Source organism: Oryza glaberrima, chromosome 7, assembly GCF_000147395.1.
Source record: "Oryza glaberrima chromosome 7, OglaRS2, whole genome shotgun sequence".
Lineage (NCBI taxonomy): Eukaryota > Viridiplantae > Streptophyta > Magnoliopsida > Poales > Poaceae > Oryza > Oryza glaberrima.
This window is the reverse complement of record NC_068332.1, coordinates 5,136,204-5,156,965: the sequence shown is the minus strand read 5'-3', so window position 1 is coordinate 5,156,965 and position 20,762 is coordinate 5,136,204. Positions and strand designations below refer to the sequence as shown.

Sequence of the window (20,762 nt, the reverse complement as noted above, 5' to 3'; positions counted from 1 at the left end):
CCTCTTCTAATTATTTGATATTAGGTCATTCCCTAATGTTCACGTTTTTATATTTTAACTAGCATGGTGGCCCGCGCAGATTGCGCGGCTAGTATCATTATATTTTTTCTCATATAATAGCATATATGTTTTCTCATTATATTATTCAAATATATTAAAATGACAACATAATTTTAAATTTTGCAATAACTTTACAAAACTACAAATGTGTAATATTCATATTGTATTTTATATACGTGTTAGTTATTAATTATTTTTAATATCAAATTTTAGTTATTTGTACATTATATATATTCCTATATGGACTCTAGACTCGTCTTTTAATATTTCTTTTTTTATTTCTGAATTTTTATTATTTCTAATTATATTTCTATGTGGACTCTAAACTCGTCTTACAAAACTACAAATGTGTAATATTCATATTGTATTTTATATACGTGTTAGTTATTAATTATTTTTAATATCAAATTTTAGTTATTTGTAAATTATATATATTCCTATATGTACTCTAGACTCATCTTTTAATATTTCTTTTTTTTATTTCTGAATTTTTATTATTTATATTATATTTCTATGTGGACTCTAAACTCATCTTTCAATATTCTTTAATTTTTAATTTCAAATTTCAGTTACTTCTAAATTGTATTTCTATATGGACTCTATACTCTACTTCTAATATTCCTTATTTTTAATTCCGAATTTCAGTTATTTCCTAATTGTATTTCTATATGGACTCTAGTCTCCTCTTCTAATATTCCTTATTTTTTAGTTCCGAATTTCATCTATTTCTAAATTGTATTTCCATATGGACTCTAGTCTCATCTTCTAATATTCCTTATATTTTAATTCCGAATTTCAGCTATTTCTAAATTGTATTTCTATATGGACTCTGCTTTTTCTTTTTTCTCCGATTAATGTGAGAATTTTTAGGCCATGAGAGTGAACGTGGAGGTTACTTCTAAATTGTATTCCTATATTGACTTTAAACTCTTCTTCCCATTTTTTTTCTTAATTTCAAATATTAGTTATTTGTAAATTGTATTTTTATACGGACTCTAATCTCTACTTTTAATTTTATTATGTTTATTCCAAATTTTAGTTAGTTTTAAACTCCTATATGGACTCTATACTCTACTTCTAATATTCCTTATTTTTTAATTCCCAATTTCTATTTTTTTCTTAATTGTATTTCTATACGGACTCTATACTCTACTTCTAATATTCTTATTTTTAATTTCGAATTTCAGTTATTTCCTAATTGTATTTCTATATAGACTCTATACTCTACTTCTAATATTCCTTATTTTTAATTCCGAATTTTAGTTATTTCCTAACTGTATTTCTGTATGGACTCTAGTCTCCTCTTCTAATATTCTTTATTTTTTAATTCTGAATTTCATCTATTTCTAAATTGTATTTCCATTTGGACTCTAGTCTCCTCTTTTAATATTCCCTATTTTTTAATTCCGAATTTCAGCTATTTCTAAGTTGTATTTCTATATGGACTCTGCTTTTTCTTTTTTCTCCGATTAATGTGAGAATTTCTAGGCCATGAGAGCGAACGCGGAGGCTCATTTTTCTATTCCTTTAATAATATAATAGATTACTTGTGATATGCTCATGTGTTACAACGAGATCTAAGAAGTTTGATTTCATCCGAAAAATATTTATAGCCATGTTTTTTTTTCTTGATTTTGATCAAATATTTATAGCCCTGTTTTTTTTCTCGATTTTTCTCACAATGTTTTCTTATAGGTGGGGATGAAAGTGTTTTTATAGAGAAGGAATGTTTTTTTTAATACGTGGAGGGTGGGATAAAAAAGGGAAGGAAAATGAATCTGCTTTTATACTAAACGTCTACTTTAAAAAGAACTTTATTATCTTAAATAATGAGTAAAGTGTGTTGGCGGTCCTTAAACTTGTAAGGTTGTGTCATATATGTCCCTAAACTCTCAAAATGCATATCCAGATCCTAGAACTTGTCAAAGTGTATCATCTAGGTCCCAAATTGATACATCCCCTCTAGAATTCTACGTGGCGCTGATATGGCAATGCCACATGGATGTGACGTGTCCTTTTCTTTTTTTTCTTCTTTTCTTTTTCTTTTCCGTTTTCTTCTCATTCTTCTTTTTTTTTCTGAATCTTCTGCACGGATCACAGAGAAAGGAGAAGAAATGGGAAAAAAGAGAAGAAAAAAAGAAAAAAGGAAAAAAATTAAATGGGTCCCATTTGTCAGTCAAAATAATGCCACGTCATGTCCATGTGGCATCCTACATCAGCGCCACTTAGAATCCTGTAGGGGTTGTGGCGATTTGGGACTTAGATGACACACTATGACAAGTTCTAGGATTTAGATATGTATTTTGAGAGTTTAGAGACCTAGATGACACACCCTTACAAGTTTAAGGACCGCTAGTACACTCTACTCTTAAATAATTATACTAAGATGATACAGTTAATCTAAGATTACTTCCTACCTACGTAATTATAATGCACACATCGTATCATCATTAAAAAGCGAAAAAAAAAGGAGAACGACATAATAACAAATACTTTAGGCAGTAATGAGCTACAACCACAAACGATCTTCATCCTCATACTTTACCGTAGTGACGCTTGGATAACTGATGTAACATACTCTTCATGCTTTGATGTTTTTTTTTGTTTGTAGTATATGTGTTAGAAATTATGGTATAATGTGATACTTATTTTTGTACATACTCCCTCCGCACTCACGTAAAGAAAGTCATTTAGGACGATGTTTAAGTCAAACCTTGGAAATATAAATCATGAATAACTCTAAAGTTGTTGAGTTTGAAAATGTAAAAATTATATGAATATATTTGTTTTGAATAATACTTTCATAAAAGTATACATATATCACTTTTTAATAAATATTTTTATAGAAACAAGAAGTCAAAGTTGTATTTTAGAGACCGTGTCGCTGTCCTAAACGACTTTCTTTATGAGTACGAAGGGATTACTTCCATAAAATAGTGCACAGTTTGGAATACTTCTAAACCCATAATAGTGGTCAAAGTTTGTACTACAACTCATGATATTTGTTTTTGGTTTTTAATATGCAGCGAGAGTGCACGGTGAAATTGATTTTTAAGGATGTTTAATTAAAGTCTTCAGGATCAAAAGTAGGTTACCTTGAAAGCAGACATACTGTGTGTGAGTAATACTAAGAGCAAGTTTAATAGTACCCACTACTAGCTCCAATTTATCTATAGCCAATCTAATAGCTAATACATACAATAGTTGTTTACTATACTATTAATATATGGTCACACTTGTCATATACACACTGTGTTTTGGAGTCCATGCTGCAGCTGGCTATAAATCTATAGTCCGCTTCTCTTCTCTCTCATCTTTTATCTCATTAAAATATGTTTATAGCTGGCTAATAGTCTGCTATTGTACCTGCTCTAAAGCAGTAGGGTGCAATAGTGCAGATCCAAGCGTGCAAAGCCGCTACTTTCCTACTTTACCCGGTCCCTCCTTTCTTTTTTAGGGTGTGTTTAGTGCACGCTAAAATTGGAAGTTTGGTTAAAATTGAAACGATGTGATGGAAAAGTTGAAAGTTTGTGTGTAGAAAAATTTTGATGCGATGGAAAAGTTAGAAGTTTAAAGAAAAAGTTTTAACTAAACTCGGCCTTTGTCCATGTAGACCCCAAGTCCCTAATTACTCCATGCAAATTAAGCGATCCCTAATTACTCCATGCAAATTAAGCGACTTTTTCATCATGATAGTACATTTTCCGTTCAATAGCCATAAGCTTATTAAGCCGCTATTATAGAATTATTAGCTAATAACTTCCCTACCAATATTGCTCCTGTTTGATAACTGCAGCCAGTAACTGGTTTTATTCAGCTGCAATAGAGTTGTGCGGCTTTTCTGCAGCTGCACTGCTGCAGCCAGCACAAACGATGAAGGCCCTTCTCGTTTTCTTTTCTCCATGGCATGGTGACATGCATTTTCCTAGTGCAATGTTTTCTCGGGTAGGTGAGTAAAATCGAAAATAGATGGTTCCTCGGTCACCGCGTTGTTCATGGATGGTTGCGCATTGCATTTCGAGGAGACTCTCAGCAACTATATTTAGCTTAATCCTACAGTCCAGCCCTTGAAATTGGAATTCCTTGTTATAAAAAAGCACTATCATATTAATCAAAGCAAATGGGTTTTATACAGTACTCCATTCGTTTTTTAATAGATGACACCATTGACTTTTAAACACATATTTAACCATTCATTTTATTCAAAAAATTAAGATGAATGGTCAAACATGTAATAATAATAAACAGTATCATATGTTAAAAGGTGAAAAGCAATCGATCTTACAGCATATAATAAGGTGGTGATAAATAGATTTCGAGCAGAGTTCATAGTACCAAAAATTGACTTTACCCTAAAATTTAAACCGGCCCACAGGTCCAGCCCATCAAAGTGCTGGGCCCAACCCCCAATAACCTCCACCAATCTCTTTCCAAATCCAAAAGGCCCCACCATTTTTAAATTATTATTTTTCCTCTTCTCTCTCATCCCAGCTCTTCTTCTCCCCCGTGCACTTCACTGACCGACCACCTCCGCCTCGCCGCCACATCGCCGCCGCCGCCGCCGCCGCAGGCGAGCTCGCGAAACCCTAGGCCCCTCCCCTCTCCTCCCGCGCCGCCCAGGCGGCGAATGGACCCGGCCCCCTCGCTCGCGGCGGAGCTCTGGCGGCCGCATCACCACCGCCACCACCTCGAGGCGTCGTCCGTCGTCACCGACCAGGGGAGCGGAAGCCGCGGCGGAGGAGGAAGCGGGCGCAGGAGGCCGCGGCGCGACGCGGGGCCCGAGGACGACGACTCGTCCAAGGTCGTCTCCACCTCCGCCGCCTCCGGCGGCGGCGGCGGCGGCGGGGGGGACTCGGTAAGGCCGTGGGGGAACCGCATTGGGCGCGATCTGTGTTGGGGTTGGTGGGTTTCGGGGTTGGGGGTTGCAAGGCAAGGGGGGAAGCTGTGGAATCGTGGTTTTTGATGGCCCTGTTCGCCATGATCTGCTTGTCCATGTGGATGCACATGCGCTGCTGCTACTGTAGCTATGGCAGTAGCAGCGTGGGGAGCAGTTTAGCTTCAGTGCTTGAGCAGCGCCAAACCTAGTTAACACAGATCAAAATCTTCCAAATGCCAAGTCCATGCCAGTGTCCAATACTGATAAATGATTTTGAAATGCTCAATACTGGTCAGTGCCTTGTAGAGTGGGAATCAGATATGCGGGCATGTCAGTTCATTTGGGTTCATTGGCATCCTAGCCTTAGTCTAGGATGTTGCTAACTTTCTGAAGCTGTAGCATGACAGTTGAAGTATGAATTTATTTTGTTGGTGCTTGAGCCTTTGCATATTCAAAGCTGTCATATATTGATGGCACCATCACTCCATCAGACCTTGGGTAATTCAAGCATATTGTTAGTTTAGTTGAGACACTGTATTTGCTGGACTGTTCCGTTGTTCCTTGGGTTAGTCACACATCACCAAAACGATTTCGGGAGTATATGTGATGTTGTTGTTCTTTTTGTCATTTCAAGAACTTGTAGTTGACCCGCAAATTAGTGCTGCTTAATTTATAAAACCTTGAATTCTCTGTACTGTACAAATCCTCCGTTTCTTATTTATGATTGAATTTCATTTGTATTTTAAAAATGTGAAGTAAATTTATAGGTGGTTCACTTCAGTGTGGATGATATATCTGGATACTTGTGTTTATACTTCATCGACTATCTACATGGATATTCAAATCAACTGAAAGTCACTACCCTACTTTCCAGGTTGCTCCAGAAGCAAAACGTTTGAAACCAATGAAATCTAGTGATAAGAATGATAGTTTAAGGACAGAAGCTGGAACCGATTCAGGAAACAGCAGTAAGGCTGCTGATAAAAATGCTACACCACCAGAGCCACCAAAACAAGACTACATTCATGTGAGGGCAAGAAGAGGTCAAGCAACCGATAGCCATAGCCTTGCGGAGCGGGTAAGCTCTTACACAATATTTTTTTCCCTAATTTTCGGTTTTCATTTTAACTATACAAGTTATAATATTCTCTCACAAGATTATAACAGAGTGACAACCAACTCATCACAGAAAATGTAATGTTCAGATATTGCTCAAGGTGGATTGCGGGTAGTAACATGATAATCATATCAGCTTAATATTTGTTTATTGACAGGCACGGCGAGAGAAGATAAGTGAACGGATGAAAATTCTTCAAGATCTTGTCCCTGGATGCAATAAGGTGCACTTTGAATACCATCATGTTTTCAAGTTTTTGTGTACTTTAAAGCTCTTTGTTCTCTCAAAATTCTATTCTGAGTAAATGGTTCTCTTTTATAATATTTACTTTTCAATTCCTCAGGTCATTGGGAAAGCATCAGTCCTTGATGAAATAATAAATTACATCCAGTCTTTACAGCATCAAGTTGAGGTATTACATTTTCTCAATCATGCTTGGCATGGAGTTGTCTTCTAGTTTATGTTTAAGTACCTAATTGAGCTGTTTCTGCAGTTTTTGTCCATGAAGCTTGAAGCAGTTAATAGTCACATGAATAACGGAATTGTTGCTTTTCCATCTAAAGATGTAAGTTTAGTTTTGAACAACTATTTATTGAGCTTACAAGATTCTTGATTATTATCTCAGCTTCAGCTCTTAACATTTCAAATTGACCTGACTTGTTTGCTGAGCTTATTATTTTACTCAGTGTGTATTTGTTTCCTGAATCTCCATTTTACGCTCTACATTTACATTATTTTCAATTCATTGGACATGGAGCAATTAAAATGTTATGGATTAAGTCTACTTTTCATCCTTAAACTCTTATTATGTCCAATTTTCATCCCTCAACTCTAAATGAAAGTAGACAATACCATCCTTTGGAAACAAATGGCTTGAGAGATCAGTATTTTCTACTGATGTTTCAGTTACATAGATGATTGCACAGGAATCTTGTTTTGCACATAGATATAACTTTCAACATGCAAAACAATTCATAGACTTTTAAAACAGCTTTGCTAAGTTACTGGATCTTTTCTAATGGTGATGAATAATATCTATACTTGCAAAAAATGACAGGTCACCTCCTGTCTAGGCCAAATGACACATTGTTTATGTAGCATTTGTTCCTCCTGAAATGAGGTCTTAAAATGTTCATACAGGGTTCAAAAAGATTAACTAGTGCCTGTGGTCTTGCAGTTTGGTGCTCAGCCATATAACACAGCTGCTGGTTTGACATTTGATCCACAAACAACAAGGGAATTTGCCCAGGGTTCAACATCAGAGTGGCTTCACATGCAGATTGGAAATGCATATGAAAGAGTGACATGAATAAAGCAAGCAAAACCATAAAACATAATTCCTTGTAGTGGCAATAAAGTGTACTAGGATCGATCAAGCCTGTGGTCCTAGGATTATTTTTTTTTCTCAACAATTTCTTCTCATTATCATGTCACCAAGTTATTTTTTTGTTCCTAATTTGGTCCATGATGCCATAGATACATTCATCTTGACCTGTTGATACTCAACGGTCTATCTGCTTTGCTTGTATCCCATGGTCTTTGTAGCTCGGATTTGAATAGGGAAAGAAGAGGAGATGAAAAAAAAAAAACAGTTGTATTGCATAGCTTGAGCCTACAGTTGTACTAAGAGCTGCCATCCTGGCGTGTCGGGGGGGAACAACTTTTATTTCTTTGCAAGGACTGGCTTGTCGATTTTTCGGAATATGTCCTATAATATGCTTTTGGTTTTATTGCGGGAGTTGCATATGAATATTCGACACCTAACTACCTAAGTTTTCTGCCAGGTTCATACGAAAGATCAAAATCATGACAGGATTGCAAAGTAAAGTCCCTTTTCTCCATATTGGTTTCCTTTCTTTTTGACTAAAATGAAATGGGCATCTATACATGTCATTTTCGTTGGCGCTGCACGCCTGCACCTGTTTTTCCTGATGGAAATTCAAAGGAAGAGACAGCCATGATGGATCCAATATCTGAATTTCGTGGACCTTGCAACGATATTGTGCCCATGTACAGTCCAAATCTTGATGTGGCGAACTGCAGGTTCAGGACCCCTAAACTGATGCTTTTATAGCTGTGTTACCACTTTGCAGCACAGAAGATCAGAGTTGCAGCTTGTGATTCTGGGGCAGTTCTCTGTCCCCTTTGAACCAACCAGCGTTTTATTTGGGTTGACACACTGCAAAGGCAAAATGTTAATTACCAACTGATATAAGGAAACATATACTGTGCACACACATTTCTCATACACATCAACTAATTAAATGTCACCGAAAAATCTATAAAATTTTATGCATATACTTTCGATGGTATTACACATGCGTGTAAAATCTTAACCTCAAATTCTTTATATTTTAGCCGTAAAATAAAAAAAGAAATCTGTCTGCTTTAAGACTATAACTCTATTAGAATTTTGTATTTTTTTCTCTTTATGTAGGATGAATTTGAATAAGATACTTTACACGTAGATGTACTATTGTTGAAAGTACATATACAATTTTTTCTAGAATTTTTAGTGATATTGTTTGTTAATTGATGTGTATGGTGTGTACGCGTGAAGATTTAAGTGCACAGGATACATTCCATACATAATTTTGGATGTGTGTATGCAGGAGACTACCTTTTGAGGCTATGAGCTTTTCCTGAGACAAAGTTAGGTTAGAATAAGCCTTAGAGGCTAAGACTAGAGAAACTGACATTAAATTAGTTATTAGTCTATCGATCGAGAGGGTTAGATGCAATACTAATTTGTTTGTGATACGGAGAATATAGAAACTACTATCTTTGTTCTAAAATAAGTTTATTTTTCATTCATACTATACATATAATAAAAAATAGAATATCCACACTTTATTAAATTTCAATTATTATTTCTCTATTTATCTACTATTAACATATTTATTTATCCTCTACTTTTACACGCTCTGATGTAATGATAACTTAGAAATAAACTTATTTTATGATAGATGAGAGTAGCTAAAAGTAAACTTCTTATGATATGAAGGGAGTACAAATAATGTTAGCATTGGGACTAAGGTGGAAAATAACTCAAAACTCATGAGCTAACTCGACGTGCGTACTTAGCTTGCTTGACTGGACTTGGTTGCTTAAGTGCTTAACCAGCCAGCTCAAGCTTACTCGCGAATTAATTGCTTCATTTGTGTTAGTATCACCTCTATCATAAAATATAATATATTTTGATTGGAGGGGACACATCCTAATACCACAAATCTGAACAGTACTAGGATGTGTCATGTTTAACAAAAATCCCTTATATTTTGAAACGGATGGACTAATGTGTTGAATTACAAACCATTGTTTATATGCTGCAAATGTACCATAAGGTCATGATTTCCTATCATAAGTTCATAATTGTCCATGGCAACTCAATTTTGTGAGTCATGATACATAACATGAGCCATAGCTCTTAATATATGAGCCTACGGGGGGTGATTGGTTGGTTGCCTCACTTTGCTACACCACACTTTAATCATATCATAGTTTCTTATGTATGTGTTTGTTTCGCTACTACAATTGTGTTATGCCATACTTTCTTACTCTTGGGATCCACATGTTATACTCTCAAATTTATAACCAAACCATATCATACTTATGGCCAATTATTTCTTAGCCACACTATGTCCCTATCCTACAACTTGCCTAATCATAGTTACGTTAAGTTTAGGCATCAACCAAACAACCCCTAAATATACCACATAAAAATTAAAAACCATGTAATAATGAGTTCAACGGCCTATGAGGTTGTGTATTTAAAATGTGAAAGGTACCATTTTTTTTCCTTTTAACAGCTGTGTGAGGTTGTGCATATTATCGGTTTGGTCCATCAGAGGAGGGATGAGGGAGCCATGCCTAGATAGATGGGTTTATTTGCTTCTTGGGTTAAATTCGACCTCTTTTTCATATTTTTTTGTCATACCCATGCGTTGCATATACTTTTTTTTAAAAAAAGTCTTGAGTTTCTTTTTAACTTGTTACATTAACAAGTCAAGTACTCAAGTGGAGAAGCTCATTAACTTAATTGAGTTTCTACGAGTCAAAGGCTCTTTTCAAATCTACTCCCTCCGTCAAAAAAAAAACTCTCGTACTGGATGTTGACATATTCTAGTACTATAAATCTATACCTGAGTATGAGTATGTCAACATCTAGTAGCGGTTTAGTTTTTTAGGGCGGAGAGAGTAAGGGTGTGTTTAAATCAATGGTTAAAAACTCCTTTTCTCCACGGAAAATAAGGTAGCTCATTAACGCACGATTAATTAAGTATTAGTTAAAAAAACTTAAAAAATAGATTACTATGATTTTTTAAAGCAATTTTTCTATATTTTTTTTTAAAAATAAACACATTATTTAGCAGCGGGAAACATGCACGTAGAAGATGATGGAGTAGAAGTTGAAAAAGTGTAATTCCAAACACAACTCACATAGGATTTAGCTACTAGCCTACTATCTTATTATCTTATTTTTGCATGCTATGTTCCCTTGACTGGTATTATTTTGTAATTTTTTTTATAAAAGTTTTTTTAAAAAACAAATTGAATAAATATATTTTATATCTGTTGGCGGTATGACACGAGACCCTTCGCCCAGACCTGCCGAAACCATGCAACCAGTGAGGGTTCAAGCCCGAGACGTCAAGATCGTTGGGGCGAAGCCCCCACGGCGAAGACTATGAAGCAAAGACGGCGAAGGGCGGAGAATCGCGCTGGTACTTCACAAGGATAAAGGCATCTTGGGCGAATACTATAAGGCGAAGAGTGTATGACGAAGGAGGGTGACTTCGCCATAACGAGTTCGGCTTCGAGAAGGCTCAGGAGGCCATCCCAGCCTCTCAAGCCTGGTGGCCATTGGGCCAACGTTCACCAGACGGCCTATTAGAAGCCCATGTACCTCAATTAAACTGTATACCTATGTAAATGTCTCTTTCATAAGGCAACCATGTAAATTCACATGTATAACCTAAACCCTAGTAGTAAGAACCTGTAATAGGGGGAACCGAAGAAAATTTCTCAATTTAATACACTTTACTATTTTCCAACCACCGTTGAGTAACCACGTCTTCCAATGTATGCGGTTGTCGTTTCGACAACAATATCTATAATAATAAATACTTTATTAACCGTACGTTAATAAATTTCTATAGCTAAACGTAATATCTTTAGTTGAGTTAATTTGTTAGCTACTCATTCCGTCACATAAAAAACCAACATAGTACTGGATGTGACATATTTCAGTACTACGAATCTGGACATAACTTTTTTTAGATTCGTTGTATGTACCACATCCAATTCTAAGTTTGTTTTTTGGATGGAGGGAGTATCATGTACGTACAATCATACATATGCATTACCACATTAGTATCCAAATCCCTGCCTAGGAATAATTAACTATTTATCACTTTTGCAAAGTGGTGATAAATGATTTGCCAGTTGATCTACATATCATAGATATACGAGGACTCACGAGCCATAGACTACAAGTGGTAATAAATCATTAATTACCAATTCTAAAAAGTGACAAAAAAAAAAAGGTTAAATGTCCCCCTTGCCCAACCTGACCGGGTGAGACACGCCCGGACGCCCGCGGTGGCCGGTGCCGTCCGAGTCCGGTTCGGGCGCTTGCTTTCCACGAATCTAGTCTACGACGGCGACCCGCCCGACCCCGTGGTTGCGAATTTTACCGTATTGCCCCTCTCCCTCTCCATCCCCTACGCGGAATCCCACTTTTACCCCTCCTCCTCCACTCCCCCTCCCCCACCATGGCCGCCTCCCCCTCCTCCTCCTCCTCGCCTCCCGCTTCCCCCTCCCACCCAAACCCTAGCCCTCCCCCCCACGCAGATCCCCGATCTGCTCCCCCCATGCCCTCCTCCGCCGACGCCGACGCCCCCTCCTCCCCGCCGCCTCCGCAGCAGGAGGCGGCGGCGGAGGGGGAGGAGGAGGAGGAGAAGAAGCAGCAGCGGGAGGAGGAGGAGGAGGCCCCGGCTCCGGCTCCGGCTCCGGCGCCGGAGCCGGCCCCTAGGAAGGCGCGGCTGCCGCGGGCGTGCAACAGCAAGCCGAAGCCGCCCCCGCCGCCGCCGCCGGAGCGGCCGCGGCGGCGCGCCGCGGCGGGCGGCGGGGCCGGGGGCGCGGAGGAGTCGCCGCAATGCCGCGTGGTGACGCCGCTCGTGTCGGAGCCCGAGGCCCCCGCGGAGATGCCGCGGTGGCGGCTCCGCTGCATGTGGGAGCTCGCCTCCGTCCTCAACTTCCTCCACGTGCGTGCTTCACCTTCCCCTGTGCTAGCTGGTCCACTGTGCCCGGCAGCTTACCTGCTGCTGGTTTAGCTTTCGTAGGTTGAGCTTGGAAGAAGCTAGGGTTAGGGTTTGATTGGGCTGTTGCGCTGTTTTCTTCGTGGTTGCAGGTGTACCGCCCTTTGCTGAACATCTCGGGGGAGTTCACGGCGGAGGACCTCGAGGAGGCGCTTATCACTCCCAATAGTACTCTAGATGATGTGCACATGCCACTCCTAAAGGTGAGTGAGCCCTCGGGCTGTTAAGTTCATGTCGAATTTGTTGCTGCTCTATAGGCTGGAATACTCTGTCTGTAGTTCTACCTCCACGTGGTTCATTGGTTCATCATCAGAGAGAGGATAGAAGTTGTGTCCTTGTGCTTGCAAGAAGTAATAATTATAATTTTTTTGGGTTCTTTGTGACTTTGAGTTTTAGCGCTGTTGCCAGTTATAGTGACGTTTTTGCTGATTTTTACATTTAATGTATGAGAAAATGCCATAATAGCAGCTACATGTTGTTCTTGGGCTTATGCTTACTCTGCCATAACTCGAATATACCTCGTTAACATTTCTGTGTATATTTGTATTTGATCATGTTGTTTGTAACTCCTATTTTGATGTCTTCTTAGACAATACATGCTATTTGATTAGAGCTATCAGATAGACTCTGCATTATGCATCTGTATAGATATTTTATGCTCAAATAAAAATGTAATAGTATGTGAAAGTTCTCCATGGAATCTCATGATTTTTATTGCACACGCAGTCAATTCCTCCAGTAACCCGCATGGCTATGGGACGTGGAACCTGGGTGACCGTCCTATGTAGAAAGCTAAGGGATTGGTGGCATTGGGTATATGATTAATATTCTATGTTTCAAACAACTTTGATAAATAATGGTTGCAGATTCCATTCAATTGGTGAGGTATTAACTGTCTGAACTGCAGGTTGCAGAAGGTGATATACCAATTGTTGCATCACATGGGTTAGTTTAGCTCACAAGAAATCATTGTGTAATCTCCTGCTACAAATGTATATTTTTTTCCTCAGCATTGTTTTCCCAACTGTTTCATCTTCCACAGAACTGAAATTGAAGCATACAAGGTTCTAGAACCGGCGACTCGTTTAATTATCTTGAAAGCAATATGCGATATACGTGTCGAGGTACGTGCTTATTTTTCTTGTCCTTTCCTAGTATAAAACCGAAGGAAGTTTGTCTAAATGACTTGATTTTTTGAAATTTTCTAATACGCGCTGTAGTATATTGTTATAATCATGTTGACATTCTTCTGAATAAAATCTCATCCCTTGTCATTTGTATCCCGTTATCCCACATTCGTGTCCTTGCAATGTTGAAAACAACACATGAATATGATGACTGGTATGTCATCCACTAATCCACTTCTGCATAATATTGTTGAAACATTTTCATCGACCTGTACAATTCTGGTGCCAAAGGAAATTCTTCATCAATTCATTAAAAAGGAAACAATAATACCCTTTGTCTATTCCTGCATATGAACCTGCCAGAAGTTAAAGATACATTGTTGCTAAACGATTATTCCTTTGAAAAATGAAAGCAGCTGTTACTTTTCTGTGATGTGCATTCTGTGTAAGGGATAACTACTAGTTCCAATTAAAATTGTAGAATTTCTTTTTCAAGATACACTTCCTCTTTTATACATATGTGTAGGATATTGCCTATTGTCCCTTTCTCCTTGCACAACTGTAGAGTAGAGGATTCTGCACTAACCCTGATGCTTCATAGTAGAAAAATAAAATTGAAGATGATTTGAACTACTTCCTGAAGTTTAAGAAAAATACATGCTTGATAGTTGATAGTGAACACATAATTTGCCTGCTCTCTTGGGCAATTAAACAAAGTGGAGCAAGAGAGGCATGAGCACAAGTCTGTTGAAATCTTAACTCACCAAGGTATGCAAAAATATTAAAATTTTATATGTGAAAAAAACAGAGGTACTATCTGCAGGGGACATGCTCGTAATAGCTAGGTTGGGATTATTGTTGTTTTGGATGTATCTGGAAAAAAGAGAGAGGCAATTTTAGGTTTTGAATCGCATGAGCTTAACTAGATGACTGATTCTTAAGCATATATTTTGCAGCAAGAGGATATCCGGAATTTCATTGACAGTTCCCTAAAGCATGGCTATGACCTTTCTACCTTTCGTAAAGAACGAATAGGGGGTGATGCCTATGGAATCTCATACTGGTGGGTATTTTTTCCTAGTTGCTATTTTTGAATGGACTGTCCTGGAAGTTTCTTGTTCCGATCCCATTAAGGGGTGTGCTGATCAAGTCTTTCAGAACAGGTATGAAGATGATCCGATTCTCGGGCATAGATTATATCGTGAAATTAGACGAGTGGAACAGCTGAAGAAAGAGCCAGGAAAAAGATCTAGGGGGAAAGGAGGGTCTATAATTCTTCCAGTTGTGTCCTACCAGTGGGAAACTGTCGCATCCAACTTTGACGAGTTTGACGATGTTGCAGTAAGTTGAGTTCCTCATATGTGGTGTAGAAAGTGAGTTGTAGTGTTTTTCCTGAAGACTTATCTTTCGACAAGGGTAAAATGCTATGTAACCTCAAGTGTAAAATGAGCATCGTTATTAGAAAAAATGAGGCAAGAGTAAATGCTCCACTATCTTATAATATGGATATCTTAACTTGCACAGGGTTATAGCCTATATGATTAACTTGGTTACCTACACACCAGCCATGAGAATTAAGTATGTAATTCGAAATATAAATTTGTAATCTCGTCAAATTGAATTAAAAAAAATCTAGTAAGGAATTTACTGGTAAGAATACAAAAAATTGGAACTCCATGTTTATCCAGGTAATCTGGCTGCATGTGGTAACCAGTCAGGCCAAGTGCCTAGGTTTCTTTGGTAAACTGGCTTTTGAAACCTTTGCTTATACGCATCTTTTCATTCTCCCATACTGTGCTGCCATCTAGTGTTTAATGGTTGATCACATGTTTTCAAAAGTATGTTGATAGTAGATAGTGGTGTAACCAAGTCGACTTAATTATAATCCCCAACCAATAGATTAGTACCTAAATAATGTTCAAAAACTTTCTTGGGTCAGAACGGAGTTCATTTGGAATAAGTGCTGATATGAACCATTCAACTAAAGCTACTTTGGACTGTTATTGTTAACCTTGTGGCTTGTGCTTATATTTATTAAGTGTAGTGACATCTAATGATATTATATACTTCTGCCTTAGGAAAAACTCTTTTCAAGTCGGAACAGGACAGAGGCCAACCTTGGCAAGAAGTTGAAGATTGAATATCTTCCAGATATTGAAAAGATACATAAAGTATGTAGCGTGTTTAACCCAGCCTGTTTTGCCAGTGAAAGCTGTTTCAAGCTTGTTAATTAATGATTTACCTATTTTCTTATTGCAGAAGAAGGAGAGGTTGCTCAAAAAGCAACAAAGAGAAGCCCTTCTCATTGATAGCTTCTTGGCTCCAGATGGATTTACCACTGGTCGCTCTCTTCGTGATAGAAAGCCAGTAACATACACTTTTGGTAAGCACCAAGAGTCTAAGGCTGAACCTCGGTATAGTTATGAAGATATCCCAGAATGGAAATACCATCGGTGTGGTTCTGTCATGTGGTCCAGAGGTCCCCACTTGTCAGTCTCATGCTAGATGGTATTATCCAATCATATATCTTTGTGATGCTACTTTGTTAATTTTTCTTTATTTTGATAGCAGCGATGCTTTGTTGCAAATGCTTCACAATTATTAAACTCTCTCATTTATTTCCTTCACATTTTAGATATCCAGGTGATCTACGTCACTTGCTCACTGTTTTATTTCCCTACGCATTGATATATGCCAGTAAAAAGTCTTATTTATTCTCAGCAGCAAATTACTGATGGAATTATAACATAACTCCTGAAAATTTTAAATTGAAGTGAATCTATGTTGGCTAGTTTAATACAGATTTATCTGACTTCCAGCTGTAAGATAATATAGTCAGTAAACTTCCAAAATAAGGCTGATTGTTAAATAGAGGTTGCTAATTGATAGCCAGTACCATGTGGTGGAACTGATCTAGCTTCCACATTTTGCATTCACTATCTATCATTCCTCCATTCATGTCCATGACAACTGGAGTATGTTATATCTATTTCATTACTTCTGTTCAGTTAACTTCATTGATTCAAATTAAATGTTTTGACTCTACGTATGGTGCAGATGAATATGACCGCTCAATAAGTGAGGCCATAAAAATAACGAAGTAGGTGGATCGCATCTATTGCTCAGTAATTTTCACTTGGAATAAAAAAAACTTTTTTAGAGACACCAACAGTTTAGCATACTTATGTGCCCCTTTCATGTGCAGGAAAGGAGAAAACTCTGCTGAGCCTGCTGCTCCAGCCAATAGAAGGATCCTTACGCCAAGACCGGAGGCATCGAGCAATGGCAAGGTGAATGGCCTCTCACCGACTACCAATGAATATGATGGAAATTCTTCAAAGTCAGATGACTACCGAGATAGTGATGGTGAAGAAGAAAGTGAGACACTTGATCGGAGGTACATCTTTCATAGCATTTGGCATTTATCACTTGCCCTATTGGAATATATGTGTTGATGAGCATCCATGGTTTGTATTGTAGCAACCGCCGGAGGAGGAGATCTCAGAGATATACACGGGACTTTGTCGAGGCTGTCTCAGATATTGACCCGAACTTTGACAGTGACGATGAAATCATGGGGGAGGCAGTCTATGATGAGGAATATCTGAGAACTCGAAAACAGCAGAAGACATCAAGTGCTTCTGAAGAGGATGAAGAGTTCCGATTAGAAGAAGATGCTGAAGATGATGATGAAGAGGAAGAGGAATATTCTTTGAGTACCAGTGAGGATTTAGAGGAGCCACAACAGCGCAAGAAACTGCAAACTCGTGGCCGGCGAGGGGCCAAGCTTAGATCTGTTGATGAAATCCAAACAGGTCTTAGGCGCAGCAAGCGTTCTTCTCGTCAACGCATTAATTACCAACAGTATGATTATTCGGACACAGACACAGAGGGAGGAAAGGAAGGAAAATCCGATGCATCAGATCCTGATGCTGGTTTTGATGCAGAAAATGATACGGAACTCTCGACATCGAGTCAAGAGCAAGAGGAAGATGAGGATGATGGCCCTGAGGAACAAAAGGACAATAGCGACGACAATAAAATGGATGAGGATCATGTAATGGTGGAAAATAAAGAAGAGCAGGAGGAGCAGCCGCAGCCACCTCCACTGCCACCACAGCAGCCTGTGGAAAAAATGGAAGCTCCTAGTAGAGAAATTGAAACTGTAGGGAGAACATTTCTAGATTTAAATGAGCTTGCACCTGGAGGTGGCTTTGACGATGGGCCAAGCCTGACTATGAAAGATGAGGATATGGATAACAGTTAGGAAATAAGTTTTGTAATACAATCGAGTTTAGTAGGCGCTGCTTGGAGCAAGGTGTAATTGCGTGAAGTCGTGGGCCATTGCCATAGATGAATGGTCCACTAGTAAGATGACTCAGCAATATCTGAACAGTTTTAGATGATTGCTGTTACATCGATTTACAGTGACAAAAGAGGCGAGGTTCCACCGAGGTTGTGGCGAAAAGAGCTTCAAATGTAACAGATTGCTTGTTTGATACTTGGGGGCCATCCAAAGGGAGTTTTTCATTCTATTGTTGTACACTACACGAAGGGCGCGCATCGGTCGCTGCTGTATTATGTCCAGACTGATTGATGCTGTGTTGCTGCCAGATACAAACTTGTAGCCTCCATTTGTTTAGCTCTAGGCGCGATACTGTTGTCGGGAAATTCTTGCAACATTCATATGGTGGAAACTTGTAATACACCTAAGTGCTGCTCTTCTCGGCATTTCTTACGGCTATGTTCCACTTGTAGAATGTAGTTTTTGAGTCTAAGTAAGGCCTGTAGCTCTTGTATTTATATCTGTCAACCTGATTAGATTGGTACATCTGTGTGCAGTTGATGACCTGATACTACTGAGCTAGTAGGATTTCTCCAGCTAAGGGTGGTTTGTTTGGAAGTCGCCTTTGCGTTTATTTCTGCCTGAGAAGAACGGAAGATGCAGCTGAAGACTCTTTGGAGTTTGGGATTACCTTCCCAAGGGATTTCTAGAGATTCTTGTTTGGATTCCGAAAATTTTTCATATTCGTACAATAACTAAATAGTTACCTACAATACTCCTGTGAAATTCCCTTGTTTCAAACGGATATATAAATTTATTCCTTCTAATTCTGACCACATAGACAAACAATTAATAATAATTATATTATTAAAAATTGAAGATGTTTCCGTGGCCTATCATTCGTGTTTGAGTCGGTTATAAAAATTAAAGATGTTTCCGCGGTTCGTCATCCGTGTTTAAGTCGGTTTTAATCTAATGTTTTGGTTTTAATCTATATCTCTTCTATATCTATACTATTATAAAAATTGAAAATGTTTTTATCATATTTTGGTACGTCATCTGTATATGAGTCGGTTTTTAAGTTCGTTTGTTTGTTTTTGGAAATACAGGAGCAAGCTTGTAGTAATTTTGCAAGCATACGGTATACCGCTTCGCGCGGAACAAATGGAGGAAACACACACGCACACACAACAGAACATAAGCAAGAACAAGCAAATCATGGGTGAATCAAACATATTTACGATGGAGCTTGCACACACACAAGCTAGCAGTACCAGAAATCAGTGATAAATGGATGGAAAGATGGAGAAGAATGTAGACTTCTTGTTAGCTGCCGTTCTTGTGCTTTAGTTCGACATCCGTGTATGAGTCGGTTTTTAAATTGGAAATAAATATCTGTATTTGAGTCGGTTTTTAAGATTGTTCACTTTTGGTAATACATAAGGAATCATATAAGAAATCTGTTAAAAAATCTCACATGCTAACTTGAGACGATCGGACTCCTAACTGCAGCTCATGATTTTCTTAAAAATATATATATCCAAACGAACTCCCACAGTGCATTTCATCTTAATTAAACCATATAACAATAATAAGATTAAACTATATTTCACCCGTTACAACGCACGAATATTTTTTCTAGTTCTAACTACATAAAACAAACACATAATTAGTGACAAATAATTATGCCTTATTTGGAAGGCACCAATATTTTGTAGAAACTACTCTATCATCTTAAAATATAATAACAGTTAGCTTTCAGAGTTTGTTCTAAAATATAACAGTTCCTAAACAAATATAACCATACATCATTCAATTTTTTAACGTAACTTCACTTCTTATCCAATCACACTTATTTTCATTTAATTTTATATATTTTCTTAATAACCGTAATGGAGGTTGTAGTTCATTGCTCAATTTCATCAGGAAACAATCACATTTTCAAAGAATGTGACAAAAACAGTCACGAAAAATATTACCTCTATCCCAAAATACTTGTCATTTTGAGTTTTTGTTTGTAACATTTGACCATTCATCTTATACAAAAGATTACGGAATTATTATTTATTTTGTTTGTGACTTGCTTTATTGTTTGCTCATTCATCCTTTTTGATATTTTATTTTATTTTATTTTGTTTGTAACATTATTCATCCTTTTGAATATTTTCTCTAACTTTTTAAATAAGACGAATGGTCAAATATTGTAAGAAAAAAAGTCAAAACGACATCTAATTTGGGACGGAGGTAGTATTAATACTAGTATCAACCGCAATTATTGAGCAGCTGATACTAATACACTTAATTAATCACAAAATACTACTCTATCCATTCCAAAATATAAGGCACAACCACTCTTAACCCAAAGACCAAGAAATAATTATTATCACCTCATAGTCTGGATTACCCTAATAAATAGAATGCATGCAACCAATAAAATTAGATATCTGATGATGAAGGATGTAAATAATACGGAGTAATATTTTAGTGGAAACGATATGATAGGTAATGATATGTATGCACATCTTATATTATGAAATAACTTTAAAAAGTAGTTGTGCCTTATATTATGGAATGAAGAGAGTAATACTAATAAAGACACAAATATGTTGGGATTAATTGCTTTTGTGATTTTTAATTGGTCATAATGGCACGTAGAAGTTAGAACACCTCCTTGCCCAGTATGTGTCACGACGGCCCGGAGTGCAGGCTCCGATGGTGATGACCAGGTACGCCGGCCACCGCTCCGTGGGGAGGGCGGTGAGGTAGACGGAGGTCATGAGGGAGACGATCATGGCGAGGCAGGCGGTGGCTCCACGTGAGCTTGAACTTGACGGGATCCCTCCACCCCCAGATGAAGCAGAAGACGACCACGATGGAGCTGCACATGGCGGCGGTGTGGGACACGACGAAGATCTTCACAAGTTGCGACAAACCAACAAAGAATTAAACCATAACTAATTGGGAAATCTAAATATCG

At 38.0% G+C, this 20,762-nt stretch overlaps 2 protein-coding genes across 2 annotated transcripts; both read left to right on the top strand.

Annotated features, from left to right (window-relative positions):
* Positions 1–4,400: 4,400 nt before the first annotated feature.
* On the top strand, positions 4,401–7,797 carry LOC127779416 (transcription factor BHLH094). The gene is made up of 6 exons (XM_052306183.1): positions 4,401–4,915; positions 5,811–6,014; positions 6,211–6,276; positions 6,397–6,465; positions 6,547–6,618; positions 7,231–7,797. Exons 1-6 carry the CDS (start codon positions 4,688–4,690, stop codon positions 7,360–7,362), a joined length of 771 nt encoding a protein of 256 aa, XP_052162143.1. The 5' UTR covers positions 4,401–4,687; the 3' UTR covers positions 7,363–7,797.
* Positions 7,798–11,874: 4,077 nt separating this feature from the next.
* Positions 11,875–18,329, top strand: LOC127779474 (DDT domain-containing protein DDR4-like). The gene is made up of 12 exons (XM_052306259.1): positions 11,875–12,319; positions 12,466–12,576; positions 13,100–13,186; positions 13,281–13,318; positions 13,416–13,497; positions 14,457–14,563; positions 14,664–14,841; positions 15,579–15,671; positions 15,760–15,883; positions 16,558–16,600; positions 16,706–16,897; positions 16,981–18,329. The coding sequence occupies exons 1-12, from the start codon at positions 11,927–11,929 to the stop codon at positions 17,765–17,767; spliced, it is 2,235 nt and encodes a 744-aa protein (XP_052162219.1). The 5' UTR covers positions 11,875–11,926; the 3' UTR covers positions 17,768–18,329.
* Positions 18,330–20,762: the final 2,433 nt, after the last annotated feature.